At 50.2% G+C, this 19,497-nt stretch overlaps 1 protein-coding gene across 2 annotated transcripts in view; it reads right to left on the reverse strand.

Moving 5' to 3' along the window:
• LOC112871670 (protein Shroom2) overlaps positions 1 to 19,497 on the reverse strand; it is a 66,090-nt gene that overhangs the window by 45,469 nt on the left and 1,124 nt on the right. The window contains exons 1-2 of one of the 2 annotated variants that reach the window (XM_086696747.1): positions 10,487 to 10,844; positions 8,857 to 8,954 (exon numbers count right to left, since the gene is read on the reverse strand). Coding sequence is in view for 1 of the 2 variants with exons in the window: in XM_086696748.1 (XP_086552874.1) it covers positions 8,857 to 8,954; positions 10,487 to 12,944 (2,556 nt within the window). In the remaining variant the exon portion in view is untranslated. Of the gene's footprint in view, positions 1 to 8,856; positions 8,955 to 10,486; positions 12,945 to 19,497 lie in introns of those variants that run through there. The other variant, XM_086696748.1, reaches the window with a different exon arrangement.

The raw sequence follows: 19,497 nt of genomic DNA on the forward strand, positions 1-19,497 counted from the left end.
GATCACGTCAAGTTATCTCTTAAGTTAAAGAAAGTAAGCCTATGTCAGGAGTGACTGCTTAGTGGGTAGGTGGTTTTCTTTTGGGGTGACAAAATGTTCTGGGATTAGATAGTGGTGATGGTTGCACAACATCAATGTAGTAAATGTCACTGAATGGCACACATTCAAATGGGAAATTTTATGTTGTCTGGATCTTAGCACAAATAAATCTTTACAACCTCACTGAAGGGCGGGAGGGCAAGTAATTTGGAGTAACCTCAGAGACAAAGAACGGCCACTGAGGCCCTCTGGATAGAGACCTACAAGCCTGTGAGTCCTAAGGGGAGGAGGTGGAACTGAGAACCAGACAGCAGGCCAGTCCTCACAGTCATCCTGTGGGGAGCTCAGCGTTGGTGGGCCTGGCATTCCCCAACGGTTTTCTGCACACACAATGATTTCAAAGTTCTAATATAAAAATGCCAACAAAGGAAAAGGAGCAAAGGAGAAATCTGCCATTAGGTTGCCTTATCCTGGCCCCAAACAACGTGCCTGTATTTGGCACGTCTACTGTCCAAAGTTTCTAAAAATGAATGACGCTGAATGGATGGTGGCCTTGAGGTAGGCAGGTATAGAAGGAACGCATCAACTCAGCCAGGACCCTACTGGGTCATCAGGGAGGACTCTGCTGGCCCTACACCTCGCTCCTCTCTGTGGCAAGGGTGGGGCAGAGTAAAAGAGAGAGAGAGAGAGAGAGAGAGAGAGAGAACCCTAAGCAGGCTCCACATTTAGCACAGGGCTTGATCCCATGTCCCTGGGATCATGACTTGAGCCAAGATCAAGAGCGGGACGCTCAACCCCGACTGAGCTACCCAGGAGTCCCAGGGATGTGCATATATTTCTAACCTGAGTTAATCACTCAGGTTTAAGACATTTGGCTTCACCCACTAATGGCAGGAAAGCCAACTTAACATGGATCAAATAGAGTGCCATGCTAGGTCCCATTAGAAGAAATAGGAACTGGGGCGCCTGGGTGGCTCAGTCGGTTGGGCAACGGACTTTGGCTCAGGTCATAACCTCACAGTTTGTGGGTTCGAGCCCTGCATCCAGCTCTGTGCTGACAGCTCAGAGCCTGGAGCCTACTTCGGATTCTGCGCCTACCTCTCTCTCTGCCCCCCTCCAACTGTGCTCTCTCTCTCTCTAAAATAAATAAACATTAAAAATAAATAAATAAAAATAAGAAATAGGAACTTGGTTCTTGAGTCAAGATGGAAGGCACCTTAACTAGGCAACCAACCAGAAGACTCTACAAAAGTTAACAGGCAGCAAAGATGATCTCCAAAGGAGGAAGAGCAGACTTTGCCAATGCCTTTGTCAAAATGAACAGCGTTAACGTAAGGAGTATTTAAATGTGTATGGCTGAGGGGCGCCTGGGCGGCGCAGTCGGTTAAGCGTCCGACTTCAGCCAGGTCACGATCTCGCGGTCCGTGAGTTCGAGCCCCGCGTCGGGCTCTGGGCTGATGGCTCGGAGCCTGGAGCCTGTTTCCGATTCTGTGTCTCCCTCTCTCTCTGCCCCTCCCCCATTCATGCTCTGTCTCTCTCTGTCCCAAAAATAAATAAAAATTGAAAAAAAAATTTAAAAAAAAATGTGTATGGCTGAGTGGGTACTTTCCCAGACCATCTCGGCCCTCAGACACAGCCTAGAGAATAGAAGCAGGCTGGGAGAACTGAAAGGAGACGGGTCTTGGCATGCTTAGATGGATTTCCAGACAAAGAAAAAAAAACACTGATGAATACCTTTATGTGCAAATTCAACCAAGGTCAAGCGACAAGGGTCTGAGCTCTGAAGAGAGCGGACAGCTGGCCGGGAGAGACAAGAGGATAAAAGAGCAGGGGGTTTCTGCATCTGGGCCGCTGTGGAGGTCTCTCCATCAGCGAAGGGCACGCAGCGGCCTCTGGCGGCCACCAGGGGGCGAGCGCCCAGCACGCAGGCGCAGCTAGAGGCGGGGGGCTGGGGGGGGTGGGGGGGGAGTCTCCCCGGAAGAGCACCGGAAGTCATGTGACTCCCAGTTCCGGCTCCTCTCCCTGCCCGGAACTCAGAACTGCGGGCCGTCCGCTTCCCCTCCCCTCTCCTCCCCTAGGCCTCCGCCCCTGCCCCCGCCCCGTAGGCACGCCTCTTCTGTCCTGGCTCTGGGTCTCCCGTCTTTCCTCTCTGGCCCCAAATCCGCACACGCCGCCCCACCATGTCCCTTTCAAATAACGTGAAGTCACCAGACGAAGCCAGCATGGAAGAAAGTCTGCAATCGCTCGCTTGTCCTCACTCTGCGTTCCCTAAAAAGCCATGTGGCTACAAATGCAGGGAGGAACTGGAGTTACAACCCACCAGCACCCCCCCCCTCCCGGGGGGGGGCTCAGGGTTTTTTCTGCCACGCCCTTTCTCCTCTCCAGGACGGAAGGCCGAGGCCAAGTGTGTAAGCACTGCAGGCACAAAGCCCACTGCCCAAGAAGGAAGCTATGCCCAGTGCCGGCTCTGCCAGATGCTGGCTCCACCCTGGAAAACGTCCAAGCTGGAGTGTCCCCTTGTTATCCCAGCGCGGGCTGCATAATTACCCAGCAGAGCAGTCCAAAATGGAAAGCTTCAATTGCCCCTTAGCTAATTGAGGACCAGGAAAAGCAAAGGTCTTCCCTAAAGCAACAAATGAGGAATAGACTTTGGCTGGCTAATCTCTCTTACTTTGAAATGTATTTGTAAGAAGCTTGTTTAGTAAATGAAAAGTCAGGGGCGCCTGCATGGCTCAGTAAGTTAAGCTGACTCTTGATCTCAGCTCAGGTCATGAGCTCATGGTTCTGAGTTCCAGCCCCATGTTGGGCTGTGTGCTGACTGCACACAGCCTGCGTGGAATTATGTCTCTCCCTCTCTCTGCCCCTCCCCTGCTCGCTCACGTGTGCTCTTTTCTCTCTCTCAAAATAAGTAAACTTAAAATGAAAAATACATTGGGGCACCTGGGTGGCTCAGTCGGTTGAGCGGCCGACTTCGGCTCAGGTCATGATCTCACACTCCGTGAGTTCGAGCCCCGCGTCGGGCTCTGTGCTGACAGCTCAGAGCCTGGAGCCTGCTTCAGATTCTGTGTCTCCCTCTCTCTCTGACCCTCCCTCGTTCATGGTCTGTCTCTCTCTCTGTCTCAAGAATGAATAAACATTAAAAAAAAAAATTAAAAAAAAAAAAGAAAAATACATGAAAAATCAGTCTTTGCACTAACCAACCTCTGTAAGCCAAGGCACCTCTCAAGGAAAGTGTACAGGAAGGTGCCCCTCAGGTGGGTTTAGCTTATTTATGAATTTTATATTCAAGCACATTTTCCCTAAAGAGCTCAACTGCATACAGATTCAATTTTACAGTTGTTGGGGTTCAGAATACCTTCTCCTCCTCCTCCTTCCTCATCTGCCCCAACAAGATACAGGTCTGCAGGTCAGTGCCAGCCCATTGGCACTCGCTCCTAAAGGCGGGGGTGGAAATGGCTGGAAGGCAGCTACGCAGACAGAACCTGCCAGCACCCACAGCCATGGTGTTCCACCCCTAGATCCCCTTTCATCACCTTTGGTCTCCAGAGCCTCCCAGAACACAGTACTCATTGAACACTCAAATCGGAGAACAATAATCGCCTATAGCATAGCTTAGCTTTCTTACAAGCTTTAAAATATGATATTGGAGGGGCGCCGGGTGGCTCAGTCAGTTAAGCATCTGACTTTGGCTCAGGTCATGATCTCAAGGTCCGTGGGTTCAAGCCCCGCCTTGGGTTCTGTGCTGACAGCTCAGAGCCCGGAGCCTGCTTCGGTTTCTGTGTCTCCCTCTCTCCCCCTCCCCTGCTTGTACTCTCTCTGTCTCAAAAATGAATAAATAAACATTTAAAAAACACGATACTGGAAAACAAGTCCACACTACCAAATCAAGACATAAATGTCTTGATTCTCAATGTTATGCTAGGACAGAAAGACACTATTGTATAAACTATTACTATTGTATAACTAAAATCTTAAATGACATTTAGCATACAGAATGTACCAACACGGAATCCTTATCCACCATAATCAAGGACCGAACCAAGGGCTGTTAGGCTGGTACCTATCCATTCATCTGCCAATCCATCCTATTTATCCACCTACCTATGCATTTATCTACCCACCACCCACCCATGTCTCCACTCGTCCACCTGACAACTGGTCCAGCCATCTGTCAGTCACTGTGCTCCACAGGTCCCCTCCCCAAGCTGAGCATGAACACCCAGCTGCCATTTGCTAAGCAGATGTCCTGAGGCAGGCTTGTGGTATTCCAGGAACAGTCTCATAGTAAGCATCAAGGCCCTGCGGGAGAAACGAGCTTGGCTTGTTCAAGGGATAGGAAGGTGGCAATGAGTCCTGAGCCTGGATGGGAGAGGAGTGACGAAGGGTGCCCCCCCACAAAAGGACGGGCATACAGGGCCTTCCAGGTCACAGTCAGGAGTCTGCATTTTATTCCAAGTGCAACTAGAAGCCATTGAATGGTTTGGGCCTTGGGACAGTTGTAATCTATCTTCCAAAACCAGTGAGGAGGTAGCTGCTGTGGTCCAGGCTGGAGATGACGAAAGCTTGCACGAAGACGGGAACGTGATCCCAGGGAGCACTGTGTTGCCTGAGGAAGGTGGGCCTTGGCTTGGGCAGCAAGGTGACCAGGGGAGATGTGGCTCAGATCCGAGCCCCGGCAAGGAGGGTACCGAGGGGCAAAAACAGGATGACCTCCACCCCGTTCAAAGGCACTACCAGCCATCCAGGCAAGGAGACCAGCAGGCAGCAAGGGGGTGACTCCATGAGAACTGGGAAAGGTGGGGTGCAAACACACCCACCAAGTGAGCATCAGTCAGCACCTCAGCGGGGAATGCCTCTGTGCTGCCGTTCACTTGGAAGGGCGACTCTTCAAAGTGGGATCAGTGAACCAGAAGGTGCCTGCAGTGGTTACGGGCCACCAAAAAGCCCTCCAGAGAGGTTCTGCCAAATTCCCCTCTCTTCACCAGCCACACTCAAGGATGGCAGCCTCCCTCTTCCTTTATTTTAAATGCTCCCATAACGGGGCGCCCGAGTGGCTCAGTTCGTCGAACACCGGACTTTGGATTTCAGCCCTGGTCATGATCTCATGGATCGTGAGTTTGAGCTCCACATCAGGCTCAGCACTGATGGCTCGGAGCCTGCTTGGGATTCTCTCTCTCTTTTTCTGTCTCTGCCCCTCCCCTGGTCTTGCTCTCCCCCACTTCAAAATAAATAAAGAAAGAAAGAAGCAAGTAAATAAATAAAAATTTTAAAAATTTTAAATGCTCCCCTATCAGGTGTGGCCTCAGCCGCTCAATGATGGGGTGACACTTCCTGAGAGGGCCGATGCAGCAGACAGCACTGGTTTAAGGTATAAGGCAGAAACGACATTCCTCCCACTGTTACGGACTCACTGTATCCCCCTAAAATTTATATGCTTGCGTCCTCACCCCCAGGACCTCAGAATGTGACTATTTGGATGGAGGGTTATTGAAGAGGTAAGTAAGGTAAAATGAAGTCATCAGAGGGGACCCTGATCCAGCCTGGTGCCTTACAAGAGATCACGACACAGACACGCGGAGGGAAGACCACGTGAGGACGCGGGGAGGAGGTGGCTGTCTGCAAGTCATGAAAAAAGCCTTGGGGGAAATGAGGCTGACATCTCGAACTTGGACTTCTGGCCTCCAGAAGAGTGAGAAGACAAATTTTTTTTTTTTTTTTTTTGTGGATGCTACCCAGTCTCTGGTATTTTGTTACAATAGCCGGAATAAGCATCCGACTTACGAGGGACCCCAAGTCAGCGAGGGAGCAGCTTTGCAGGAAGCAGACTTGTGCTGGCCACAATGACGGGGCTTGGAGAGCTGGTACAAAGCCTCAGAGAACAGAAGCCAGGAGACTGAGGGTCGGGTGTGGGCAGGGGACGCTGCCCACCACAGGGAAAGCTGGTACTAAGTGCACGCGATTCGATCTGCTCTCATGGGAGTGGGCTGATTTCAGATCAAACCCCCCGTCTTCCCCAGGACTCATCCAGAAGTCACCCCATCCTCTTTCCTCCAAGATTCGGATGCACCACGTAACTTTTCACCAAAATTATACTTTATGTGTCACCTCTTCAGTGGTTAAGTATGGGTGTCTGTCCTTCCCTCCTACACTGTGAGGTCCTTCGGGAGCAGAACCTTTGTCCTATTTATCTTTATATAGAACAGAACCTTGACCCTCACAAATATGTTCTCTGTGTGGTTTGCGTAAACAAGTAACTCTTATCTTGATGCCCTACTCTTGTCTCAACAGAATACAATGAAAACCATTCATTATCCTGCCCCATTATCAGATCAGTAATTTTTTTTTAAGATTTTATTTCTAAGCAATCTCTACGCCCAGTGTGGGGCTCAAACTCACAACCCCGAGATCAAAAGTACCATGCTGTACTGACTGAGCCAGCCAGGCACCCCAATAATTCATATTTTTTATAGACACACTTATATTGTTTTAAATTCATGCAGGGCACCTGGTGGCTCAGTTGGTTGAGCGTCTGACTTCGGTTCAGGTCGTGATGTCACAGTTTGTGAACCCGAGCCCCACGTTGGGCTCTGTGCTGACAGCTCAGAGCCTGGACCCTGCTTCGGATTCTGTGTCTCCCTCTCTCCCTCTGCCCTTTCCCCACTCGTGCTGTTTCTCTGTCTCTCAAAAATAAATAAAACATTTTAAAAATTTATGCAAAACATTAGGTATCTTAAAATCTTTGTATTATAGGATTTTATTTTTGGTGAGCAAAAGACACTCCTTAACCTGAGTTTTCATTTCTTTTATTCCCAGATTTAATGTTTTAAGTACATTATTTCTTACTGATACTTCGAAAAACAAACATTCTCTGAAAAAAACTGGGAATGGCTTTTCAATGCTCCTATTCTAGAATTTCATTGAGTCCTGCCACTCTTTGAAAGTGCACACAATTCTGAAAATTGCTGGGTCTGTAGCTCAAAAGCAGAAAGCTTCTGGAACTAATTTCTTCAGGGTGGTTACACAGTCCGCTAGAAGACACAGCCATGATAAATGAAGCATATGGTCCCTCCCCCTGTTCCTCTTGACCCTTTCACTATTGATAGTGCCATTTACCACACACACACACACACACACACACACACACACACACACACACACACACTGTACATTAGAGCTATTCATTAGGACTCTGTTCACCGCAGGGGAGCTAACTCTAACCACCACACAGACCCTCCTCAGGATCAGTGAAATACATACATGGCAGGAGCACAAGGGTGAAACCAGAGCTCGCACATGCAGGGTGCACCGAGCGCTCTCACAACTGCAACACAGCCCAGAAGTGGGCTTGGAAGAAAGAGTACAGCTGGTGCTGGGCACGTGACTTACCCAGAATGTACAGTAATAAAGCTGTGATTGTGTTTCTCAAAAACCGCTCGATTCCGTAGGTGTATTATTCAGCGGCCATTCCTTCTTACCCAGGGATTCTTGGTTTTAGCCATGCAGATAATTACACAGACTTCCTACACAATATACCACTCGTGTCCCCTCAGAGCCACGTAAAGATTGGATACTCTCCTGTGAGGCTAACAGCACTCGAGTTTAAAGCCAAATGAAATAAAACCCCAGTATAGAAGGCTCTCAAAAGCAAACATTTAAATTGGTTATTTCTGCTCTCAAAAGCAAACATTTAAATTGGTTATTTCTGCAACAGAACCCTGAATTTTGAGGTTAAGTGTTTAAATTTGAATATCACACCAATCACCAGATATTCTCAAAGCAGTAGAAAGATCTGTATTCAGTGACCCAATTGTGTAGTTTTATTTCCACCGTTCTATCAACCCTCTTTTTTTTTAAATGTTTTATTTTTGAGAGTGTGTGCATGGGGGAGGGGCAGAGAGAGAGGGGCAGAGGATCTGAAGCGAGCTCTGAGCTGACAGCAGCAAGCCTGATGTGGGGGTTGAACTCACGAACCGTGAGATCCTGACCTGAGCTAAAGGTGGACGCTCAACCGACTGAGCCACCCAGGCGCCCCTATCAGCCCTCTTAAAATAAGCTGATACCACAGGTCCTACAGTATTCTACGCTTCCATCTCCCTCCCTCCTTGTGCATATCAAGGGCGAGATGACACTATTGATTCATTTACTTAATCAGTCTAAATTCTATCCTCACTACAGTTAAACAGCTACACTGACCACATTTGAGAACTATGGCACACAACGTGCTAATAACACTGCTACCATCCACCACTCTTTCAGATCCTCTTGAGGAGCCGACGGACTTGATTTCTATTTTCGAGCTCGAAATAAGCCCAATTTAGAAAGGCTGGCTCCATTCCTTTCTGACAATCTTCCCAGGCAACTCCAATTTGGAGACCACGCCCCGGCAGCCCAGCTGTGTACTAGATCATTAAAGCATCCTTTCAACGAGCATTCTGGATAAAGCATTTCATTCAAGCACATTACACTGGATTTCTCATTCTGTGAACATAAAGAACCGTACTGTACAGCATACACAGCAGCCATTTTAAGAACCAAAAAAAAAAAAAAAAAAAAAGAAGCCACGATGGCATCAGAAGGCATCTTCGCCCTTGAGACGCTTCTGCTGGAGGCAGCGCAGGGCTACAGGCTCTGCTCAAATGGCACCACGTCTGCAGCGGGGATGCTGAGGTGCTGGAAACTGCATCCAGTTAGCAGCCATGCTGGCTTTGGCAAAAAAACCACCAGAGGCCCAATCACGTGAACCAAGCATTTACCCACCATCGAGAAGGCCACCTCCAAGATGTTTTCTTAGCAACCCCAAACCCAGAATTCACCCACCTCGGATTAGGGCGTCCCTCCTCGGCCCGGACGGTGGCAGAAAGTTGCCTGTGCTCACCAGCGTCCCCCACTTGCTGTTGTGGTTCGATGGCAGCTTCCTGCCAAGAGCAGCACAGTGAAACTCCGAATCATCAAGCTGCCTTCCTCAAGACATCTATTATTACGAACCCCCTCATTGTGGGTTTGCCCCGCAAGCCTGTGCCACGGAGGCGAGGACGCAGCCTGCCGCCTTGTAATGACACTCAGCCACAGGTCTCACAAGCTCCGCTCTCCAAACTGTTGTTTTTTAGTGTTTATTTATTTTTGAGAGAGAGAGAGAGAGAGAGAGAGCGAGCTGGGGAGGGGCTGAGAGAGAGGGAGACAGGATCCGAAGCAGGCTCTGCACGGACAGCACACAGCCTGACACAGGGCTTGAACCCATGGACCGTGAGATGGTGACCTGAGCCGAAATCAAGAGACAGACGCTTGGGGCACCTGGGTGGCTCAGTCGGTTAAGCGTCTGACATTGCCTCAGGTCATGGTCTCACCGTCCTTGAGTTTGAGCCCCGTGTCAGACTGTGCTGACAGCTCGGAGCCTGGAGCCAGCTTCAGATTCTGTGTCTCTCTCTCTCTCTCTCCCCTCCCCTGCTTGCACTCTGTCTCTCAAAAATGAATAAACATTAAAAAAAAAAAAGGCGCTCAACCGACTAAGGCAACTAGGCACCCCCTGAATATTGTGTATTGAACCTACTACTGGTTCTTTTAAAAAAAAATTTTTTTTAATGTTTATTTATATTTCGAGAGAGAGAGAGAAAGAGGCGAGATGACACTGGAATGTTTTCTTTAAGTTTTCTAGAAAGCTTAAAGTCAACTTTTAGCATTAGGACTCTTACCTTATAGAAGCGCCTGGGTGGCTCAGTCAGTTAAAGCGTCTGACTCTTGGTTTCGGCTCGGGTCGCGATCTCACAGTTTGTGAGTCTGTGCCCCGCGCTGGGCTCTGTGCTGACAGCATGGAGTCTGCTTGGGATTCTCCCCCCGCCCCTCCCCTGCTCACTCACTCGCTCTCTCTCTCAAAATAAACTTAAAAAAATTCTTTTTAATAAAAAAAAAAATAAAAAGAATTCTCACCTTATAAAAAGTGCAACAGTTTAATGCATTGCATGTTTAATTACATTTGTTCTGGAGGAATCTAAACATATTTGAAAAAAAATACTACAAGGAACAAATATTAAAAATTTTAAAGGCCTCAGCATTTGAAGAGTGGCTATCGTGTATCATACACTGTCTTCACCCCTTTTCATTTCAGAGGAGAACTGACCATTTTCTAGGGTTCCCCCCAAATTCTTTACGTGGGGTTAAGGTTGGGGCAAGCTAATTATGAGGAGAGACAGCTGAAGCAAGTGACGATGGGGAGGCCGGGGACTCAAGGCAGGCACACGGATACGGAGTTAAATTGTCATGGATGTACCTGTTTAGTCCCCAGGTACCTTCCACACAAGTTGACACGAGAGAGCCGGTGCACACAAACGATGCCCAAACGGCGGGACACAAGCGACACTGACATTGGGCCATCGTATTTTCAGGGCATCCTATATGTGCCTTAAGACAGCAGCCCGGGGCAGCTCTTCCTTGGCTGGGGCACAAACCTTACCTGTTTGTAGGGGTCTGTGGATGGTGAGGAACGGGACCTTCCATGAACGTACTGTGGCCTCTCGTGCTGATCCAGACCTGCGTCCAAGATGTCATCCGCTGAGTGATACCGCCCAGAACTCCTGGCTTCTAGAGCGTTTCTCTGCTCCCTCCAAGAGGCTTGATACTCAGCAAAGGTTCCAAGTCTCTGAGGCGGTTCTGGTTTTCCCATGGTCGCCGTTTTTCCGTGACTGCTGGGGTTCTCTCCAAGGGAGGTCGTGTGGGCCCTGTTCTGGAACCAAGGCTCTGCACCCTCGTACCCGTGGCCCGCTGTCCGCGGCCTCTCCAGCTTCTCCTTCGGGAATCCACAGAGCACTTGCCTCTGCCCAGGTCTCAGGTGAATGGGTCTGCTGCTTTCCTCAAATAACTTGCACCTGTCGGCGAATGTGCCCATGGTGTCCTCGGACGCACCGGGGTGCCGGTGGGGGCGATCGGGCCCTGCGAGCCCCACCTCGTTCATTTTCTCGGGTTCGGAGTACAATTTCAGCTTCTGTTGCACCGTGAACCGTTTCCGGGCCCCAATGCGGGGAACGTGCGGCAGGCCCCCTCCAGACGGGGACGGCTTGGGCAGGCCCCCCTCCCAGAAGTGGGGGGTGGCATCCAGATGTGTGCCGTGCTCCTCAGTCCGCGGCTCGGCTGACCCCGCGGGACGATCGGCCGGGCCGGGCTCCAAGTCGCGGCGCTTAAAGGACGTGGCCCTCAGGACCCGGGCTTGGGCCTCCTTCAGGTGGTCTTTATAGGTGCCCCGGAAGGAACCTTCTGGGGAGGCGCCGGGGATGCCTCCCGGCTCCACCTGCCAGCCGCCGGCCTCCCGAGCCGCCTCGTCGGCCCCAGCCAGCGCCACCGTGCTTCTGCTCTTCTGCAGGTTGGCTCGGCGCATCTGGACCTCGTTCCTCAGGGTGGTGGCGAAGCGGTCGCTTCTCCGGGTGGCTCTGCCCACCTGGCCGTCGAACGGGGGCGGCCTTTCGGCACCAGCTCCCGGGCCGTCGTCGGGCGGGCGCGCCCCCTCCCGGGCCAGCGAGTGAAGCATAGGCGTCTTCCGAGGGGAGATCTTGCCGCTTTCTCCCGCGGCCCACAGGAAGCCGTCGGCGGCTTCCTTCCCCGCCGCTCCTGCCCTGTGGGCGGCTGTCTGTGGCTCCTCACTTCCCACGGGGTGGCCCTTGGCTGCCTGGTCGCTCTCACGGGTGTCCGAGGCCTCCTCCTCGTGCTGGATGTGACCCCAGGGCCCGTGGCCCATTGGGTGCTCAGTGGGGAGTTCGTGGGCTTCTGCGGCCCCGTCAGACTGCCAATATTCCTCGTGGGGCTGTCCCGCCTGGGCGCTTGCCTGCGGGCACTGTCTGCTGGTCACACAGTAGTAGCGGCTCTGCCCACCGCTGTTGCCCTTCTGTTCGGTGGCACCGGGCCACCTGAGCCGAGTGGGGCCGTCGTCCTGGACACAGTGGGCAGAAGGCTCCTGGCGGCCACCAGGGACGGCCACACAGTGCTGCTCCCTCAGCGACGAGGCGGCCCTGGGGCCGTCGTGACAGAAGGGACTCTCGTCACTGTACTGGCGCGGGTGCTGGCAGCCACAGGAGGCCTGCGGGAAACGCACGTCCGTGCTGGACAGGGAGGCCTGAAGCCGGCCGGGGGCCCCTGGGAGGCCACCCGGCCTGTGGTCAGGGGTCGGCACCCCACGGTCCAGGGGGACTTGGGGCGCAGGGCCCGAGCTCCCGACTCTCTTCCCATTGCCGGGCCGTGCCGGCCTCCACTGCTGACTGGCGGGCTCTGGTCTCCAGTCACTGCGGGGCTGGGCCTGGGGCGGGCCTGGAAAGTGCTGCACACTGGCGGTGTCTGAGAGCAGAGGGCCCTGGGCCTTCTCGTGGCTCTTGGTGGCAGCGAAGCTGTCACTGCGGAGAGGGGGAGGCGGTGGAGGAGGGGAGGAAGGTGCTTTTCTCTTATCGGGGACATACCAAACCGGTCCCAAATTTGATTTTCCAGGGGTGGCCAGCTTGGTCTCAGGACTGTCCTCTGGCCTGGGGCTTCTGCTGCCGTCACGGGGGACCCGGGGTGGGAAGTACCCGAGCCTGTCCTCCAGGCCCTGGGGGTCACTGGCAGCCTGGCCCTGCCGGCCGCCCGGCCTACAGGCCTCCCCCAGGCCCACGTTGTAGAGGATGTTCTCCGCAGAGGACGCATCAGCCTTGGGCAAGGTGTGGTCGGGCGTGCTGGAGCTGGTGGAGAATGAGCCGTAAGCTGAGTCCCGCTTGCTCGGGCCGCCCAGGTGGTCGATGCTGCCATTGGACCTGGCGGCAGAGAGGCGTCTGGAGGGGTAGGGCTGGGAAGGGTGGTCCAGGCTGTCGACGCTCCCCAGGGAACTAAAGTGGTCAGAGGTACGCTGCAGATTCGTGTGCTCCCACGTGCCAGACAGGTCATGGGAGGAAGAACTAGGAAGAAAGGACCAGAGAGAAGAGTTTGCTTTTGAAGCGAGCAATAGTAAAGGGGACAAATGAGGAGAGCAGGACCAAGAACACAGCTGGCCCCACACAGAAACGTCCAGATGCCGGGGCGCCTGGGTGGCTCAGTGGGTTCAGCGTTCAACTTTGGCTCGGGTCATGATCTCACGGCTCGTGAGTTTGAGCTGCGCGTCGGGCTCTGTGCTGACAGCTCAGAGCCTGGATGGAGCCTGCTTCAGATTCTATGTCTCCCTCTCTCTCTGTCCCTTCTCTGCTCGCATTCTGTCTCTCTCTCTCTCTCTCTGTCTCTCTCTCTCAAAAATAAATTAACATTAAAGACATTTTTTAAAAAAGATTATTCTGTGACCCGTGAAAATGACAGGAAATTCACATCGCAGCACTCACAGATATGCTGTGATTGGAACACAATTATGGCCATTTGTTTACACACTGTTTGTGAATGCTTCTTTTTTTTTTTTTTAATTTTTTTTTTCAACGTTTATTTATTTTTGGGGGGACAGAGAGAGACACAGCATGAATGGGGGAGGGGCAGAGAGAGAGGGAGACACAGAATCGGAAACAGGCTCCAGGCTCTGAGCCATCAGCCCAGAGCCCGACGCGGGGCTCGAACTCACGGACCGCAAGATCGTGACCTGGCTGAAGTCGGACGCTTAACCGACTGCGCCACCCAGGCGCCCCTGTTTTGAATTTTTAAAAATGTTTATTTTATTTTTGAGATAGAGTGTGCATAAGAGAGAGAAGGGGAGGGGCGGAGAGAGGGAGAGAGAATCCCAAGCAGGGTCCACGCTAACAGCGCAGATGCGAGGCTCAACCTCACAAACCGTGAGATCATGACCTGAGCCGAAATCAAGAGTCAGATGTTTAACTGACTGAGCCACCAGGTGCCCTGAAAAATGCTCATTTAACCAATGAAGCCATTTTTCACCCGTCACATTCGAAAAGAGTACAGAACTAAACTGAAAATAACCTCTGCTAGAGTGGACGTGAGCCTGAAAAGCGGCCCGAGAAATTTGGAGGTGGCTGTCGCAGTTCGTGCTCCCCAAACTTCTGATTCAAGAACCCCAGGTTGGAAATGGACTGCAACGACCTGTACGTACAGGTACACAGACTCGGGTACAGAGACACCACATGCTGCAGTTACAGGCTTTCACCAGAGGCACCAGAAATATCCGTCTACAGAGGTTCTGTAGAACAGCGGAGGATCCAGACTGTGGAGCAGCGTGGGGTCGTTAAGAGAAATCGCGACTCAGACCTCAGCACAGTCAACCCGGAACGATCTCTGCGGAAACAGACGTTAAGTGCACAAGAACGTGTATGATACAAAGAAGCCCAAGATCAGCAGTGAGTGCCAATGCTGCTCTCCGGAGACACACAACAGAGGTGCAAGACCCCTGGTCCACCCAATGCCCTTCTGAGCCCGGGGAGTCGACTGCGCCCTGGTGTTACTTTAAGAACTGAATAAATGCAGAAATACATGTTAGCCTTAGAGTATATTGTAGCCAGCACTCCAACACCTGCCTTCTTAGGGTCCTTCTTCTTGTTCCGATCACAGAGCAATAAACAGACCTTCTCTGGGGCACTGCCTAGAACAGAACAGGGTGCACAGCTGACGGTTTCCTGGGGACCAACCCTCCTGCTGACTCCTACGAGCACAGGCACACTGAACCCCCAAAGCTTTTCCTCTTTAAAAATGCAACGAGCTGGGGTGCTTGGGGAGCTCAGCTGGTTAAAGTGTCCGACTCTTGGTTTCAGGCTTAGATCATGAGGTCATGGTTTCGCAAGTTCAAGCCTCGTGCTGGGCTCTGTGCTGTCAGCACGGAGCCTGCTTGGGATTCTCTCTCTCTCCCTCTCTCTCTGCCCTACCCCACTCACACTGTCTCTCTCAAAATAAACTTTAATTTATTTTTTTTTATTTTTTTTTAATGTTTATTTATTTCTGAGACAGAGACAGAGCATGAGTGGGGGAGAGGCAGAGAGAGAGAGGGAGACGCAGAATCCAAAGCAAGCTCCAGGCTCTGAGCTGTCAGCACAGAGCCTGACATGGGGCTCAAACTCACAAACCATGAGATCATGACCTGAGCCGAAGTCGGTTGCTCAACCGACTGAGCCACCCAGGCACCCCTAAATAAACTTAATTTAAAAACTTTTTTAAATTAAGAAAAAATTTTTAATATAAAAAATTAAAAATAGTGAGCTTTTTTTTTTTTTTCAACGTTTATTTATTTTTGGGACAGAGAGAGACAGAGCATGAACGGGGGAGGAGCAGAGAGAGAGGGAGACACAGAATCGGAAACAGGCTCCAGGCTCTGAGCCATCAGCCCAGAGCCCGATGCGGGGCTCAAACTCACGGACCGCGAGATCGTGACCTGGCTGAAGTCGGACGCTTAACCGACTGCGCCACCCAGGCGCCCCGCAGTGAGCTTTTTTTAATGCTAGTTTTTATTGTTATAAACATAACTTGTGAGTATAATAATATAATTTATAAAGTACTATAAAAGTAATATGTAATATGTTACTTAAATGTACATTTAAAAATGTTTAAGATGGTAAATTTTCTTTTTTTTATTGCTCACCATGATAAATATACTTTTATTTATTTATTTTATTTTTTATTTTTTTTAAATTTTTATCCAAATTAGTTAGCATATAGTCAACAACGACTTCAGGAGTAGATTCCTTAGTGCCACTTCCCCATTTAGCCCATCCCCCCTCCCACACCCCCTCCAGTTACCCTCAGTTTGTTCTCCATATTTAGGAGTCTCTTCTGTTTTGTCCCCCTGCCTGGTTTTAGATTATTTTTGTTTCCCTTCCTTACGTTCATCTGTTTTGTCTCTTAAAGTCCTCGTGTGAGTGAAGTCATAGGATATTTGTCTTTCTGTGACTGACTCATTTCACTTAGCATAATACCCTCCAGTTCCACCCACGTAGTTGCAAATGGCAAGATTTCATTCTTTTTGATTGCCGAGTAAGACTCCATTGTATATATGTACCACATCTTCTTTATCCATTCATCCATCGATGGACATTTGGGCTCATTCCATACTTTGGCTATTGTCGATAGTGCTGCTATAAACATAGGGGTGCACGTGTCCCTTTGAAACAGCACACCTGTATCACATGGATACATGCCTAATAGTGCCATTGCTGGGTCGTAGGGTAGTTCTATTTTTAGTTTTTTGAGGAACCTCCATACTGTTTTCCAGAGTGGCTGCACCAGCTTGCATTCCCAAGATGGTAAATTTTCTGTTATATGTATTGTACCACAATATCTTTAAAAATTAAAACTAACAATGGGGCATCTGGGTGGCTCTGTGGGTTAAATGTCTGACTCTTTTAAAAAAAATTTTTTTTTAATGTTTATTTATTTTTGAGAGAGAGAGAGAGAGGGAGGGAGAGAGAGAGAGAGACAGAGCACAAGCTGGGGAGGAGCAGAGAGAGAGGGAGACAGAATCCAAAGCAGGCTCCAGGCTCTGAGCTGTCAGCACAGAGCCTGACACGGGGCTCAAACCCACAAGCCGTGAGATCATGACTTGAGCCAAAGTCGGACGCTTAACCGACTGAACCACCCAGGTGCCCCCTCTTTTTTTTTTAATGTTTACTTTTAAGAGAGAGAGAGACAGAGTGACGGAGAGATACAGACAGAGACAGTATGAGTGGGGGAGGGGCAGAGAGGGAGGGAGACACAGAACCTGAGGCAGGCTCTAGGCTCCGGGCTGTCAGCACAGAACCTACGTGGGGCTCGAACTCACGAACCATGAGATCATGACCTGAGTGAAGGCAGACGCTTCCGATCGAGCCACCCAGGCACCCCCTTAATCATCTGACCTTTGATCTCAGTTCAGGTCTTGGGCTCACGCCCTATGCTGGGCTGCATGATGGCGTGAAGCATACCTAACAAACCAACTGAACAACCTTGTGAGAATGGGACATACACAGTTCTCTGACTGCTCTTACGTGTTCCACTCACCTGGACTTTGTGGGGCGCCTTCCCATGTCAGGAAACACTGACATCATTGGTAACAGCAGCACTTTACAGTTTGGGTGGTCTCTAATTCACCTCAGTAATTTCCCTTTGCTGAGTATCTAGGATCCCAGAAACGAAAATTGTGGGTCCAAGACCTGCCTTTTGAAACATGTCGCCAAACTACTCGTCGGAAAGTCTGTCTAACCTGTAGTCCAATCGGCATTGTATCAAATACATGCTGGTTCCCCACAATCTCACCGATGGGTCTTGCTAACTGTTAGATCTCTGCCAACAAGACAGCCAGAGCCTACCATCTCAGGGGGCGCCTCAGGGGGCGGGGGAGGGGGGCTGGCTCAGTTTGTCAGGCGTCTGACTCTTGGTTTTGGCTCAGGTCACGATCTCACAGTCTGTGAATTCAAGCCCCGTGTCGGGCTCTGCGTTGGCACAGCGGAGCCTGCTTGGGATTCTCTCTCCCTCCCTCTCGCTGCCCCCCCCCCCCCCGCTTCCCAAAACAAATAATAAATAGACATTAAAAAAAAACTACTGTCTCATTTTCAAGTAAACCCGCAGATTCCTATGAGAGACGATAGAGGGCAACCTCAATCAGCTGGGGAGCTGGTAAGGACTCCCCGAGGCAGTTGATAACACCCAGCTCACCTCTGTGGAGCACGCTTCCCTTTGCATCATCATTACTGCACTAAGCACCACTAAATCCTAGAACACGTATCCTGCCTTAGAAAGGTCGTTAACGTGACCACAAAGGAATAATTATACAATATGACGGTGTCTCTCCTATCTCATCCTCTCCAAAGGGCTCCCAAACTGCCCATCTAAGAGTTTATTTTTCTGATTTACAGAGAGGGTAGTCTGTACCACTTGGAAATGAAGTTGTTAATTCAGTGTGGCAATGAAATAGAGTTTTTTCTTCCTTGTTTCTGAGCCTCCTCCTTGGATATGGTTTCAGTCAAAAAAAAAAAAAAAAAAAGCGAGGGGTGCCTGGGTGGCTCAGTCGGTTGAGCATCCGACTTCAGCTCAGGTCATGATCTCGCGGTCTGTGGGTTCAAGCCCCGCGTCGGGCTCTGTGCTGACGGCTAGGAACCTGGAGCCTGCTTCGGATTCTGCGTCTCCCTCTCTCTCTCTGCCCCTTCCCCGCTCATGCTCTGTCTCTCTGTCTGTCAAAAATAAATAAACATTAAAAAAAAATAAAAAATAAAAAGTGAATTCCTTTGGGAATAGGCTTTCAAGTCTACTTGTATTAAAAATGGAAGTAAATGCTTCAGTCCGTTTATTTTTTTTTAACACACTTTTAGAAAATGTTTATTTACTTATTTCTGAGAGAGAGACAGAGAGAGAGCGAGCAAGGGAGAGAGACAGAGAGAGAGAGAGAGAGAGACAGAATCCGAAGCAGGCTCCAGGCTCCGAGCTGTCAGCACAGAGCCCGACGCGGGGCTCGAATCCACAAACCCATGAGATCATGACCTGAGCCGAAGTCGGACGCTTAACTGAGCCACTCAGGCTCCTGAGTCCATTTATTTTTTAAAATTTACAGTTAAACTTGAAAGAATACACTAATTCCACTTAAAAAAAAAGAGGAGGGGCATGCAAACACTTTAGTGTGAATTAGCCAACTACAAAATGCAAGGTAGAGAATTACTTCTATTTGAAGACAAGAAATCACAAGTACCTTTATGGGGGTTCAGGGTCGCTCCTGTGCATAAAAACATCACGCCCCTCATTCCCCTTTTCTAACCACTTCAAGTCCTCCAAAGTTCTGCAATCTGATTTGCAGGAACAGGCAGCGCGCTCCCCCCAGACCTCAGCACAGCGCTAAAAACTCCCGGTAGCTGACAAGTGTACAGGCAGCCCTGCACCATTTTCCTTTAAGGCGAAAACGCAGTAGCCTGCCACCTTGTGGAAACAAGAGGTAACAACACTTCATCTGAAGCGTCAGTGCAGCTCCCTAACAGAATAACCTACATACGGCTGAAGAAAAGAGAAAAGCATTCTAACAGGCACATGAAAAGATGCTCAACGTCACTCATCATCAGGGAAATACAAATCAAAACCGCAATGAGATACCACCTCACACCCGGTCAGAGTGGCTAAAATTAACCACTCAGGAAACAACAGATGCTGGCGAGGATGTGGAGAATGGGGAACCCTCCTGCACCGTCGGTGGGAATGCAAACTGGTGCAGCCGCTCTGGAGAACAGTATGGAGGTTCCTCAAAAAACTGAAAATAGAACTACCCTCTGACCCAGCAACTGCACTACTAGGTATTTATCCAAAGGATACAAAAATGCTGATTTGAAGGGGCATATGCACCCCAGTATTTACAGCAGTAATATCAACAATAGCCAAAGTATGGAAAGAGCCTAAATGTCCATCAACTGACAAATGGATAAAGAAGATGTGGTTTATGTATACAATGGAATATGTTCCATCGTGATGAAAAAGAATAAAATCTTGCCAGTGGAGCAGTGTGGATGGAACTAGAATGTATGATGCTAAGCGAAATAACTCAGAGAAAGACAAATATTATGTGATTTCACTCATAAG

This window comes from Puma concolor, unplaced genomic scaffold, assembly GCF_028749965.1.
Source record: "Puma concolor isolate L17-30 unplaced genomic scaffold, mPumCon1.1.hap2 unalloc_scaffold_8, whole genome shotgun sequence".
NCBI lineage: Eukaryota > Metazoa > Chordata > Mammalia > Carnivora > Felidae > Puma > Puma concolor.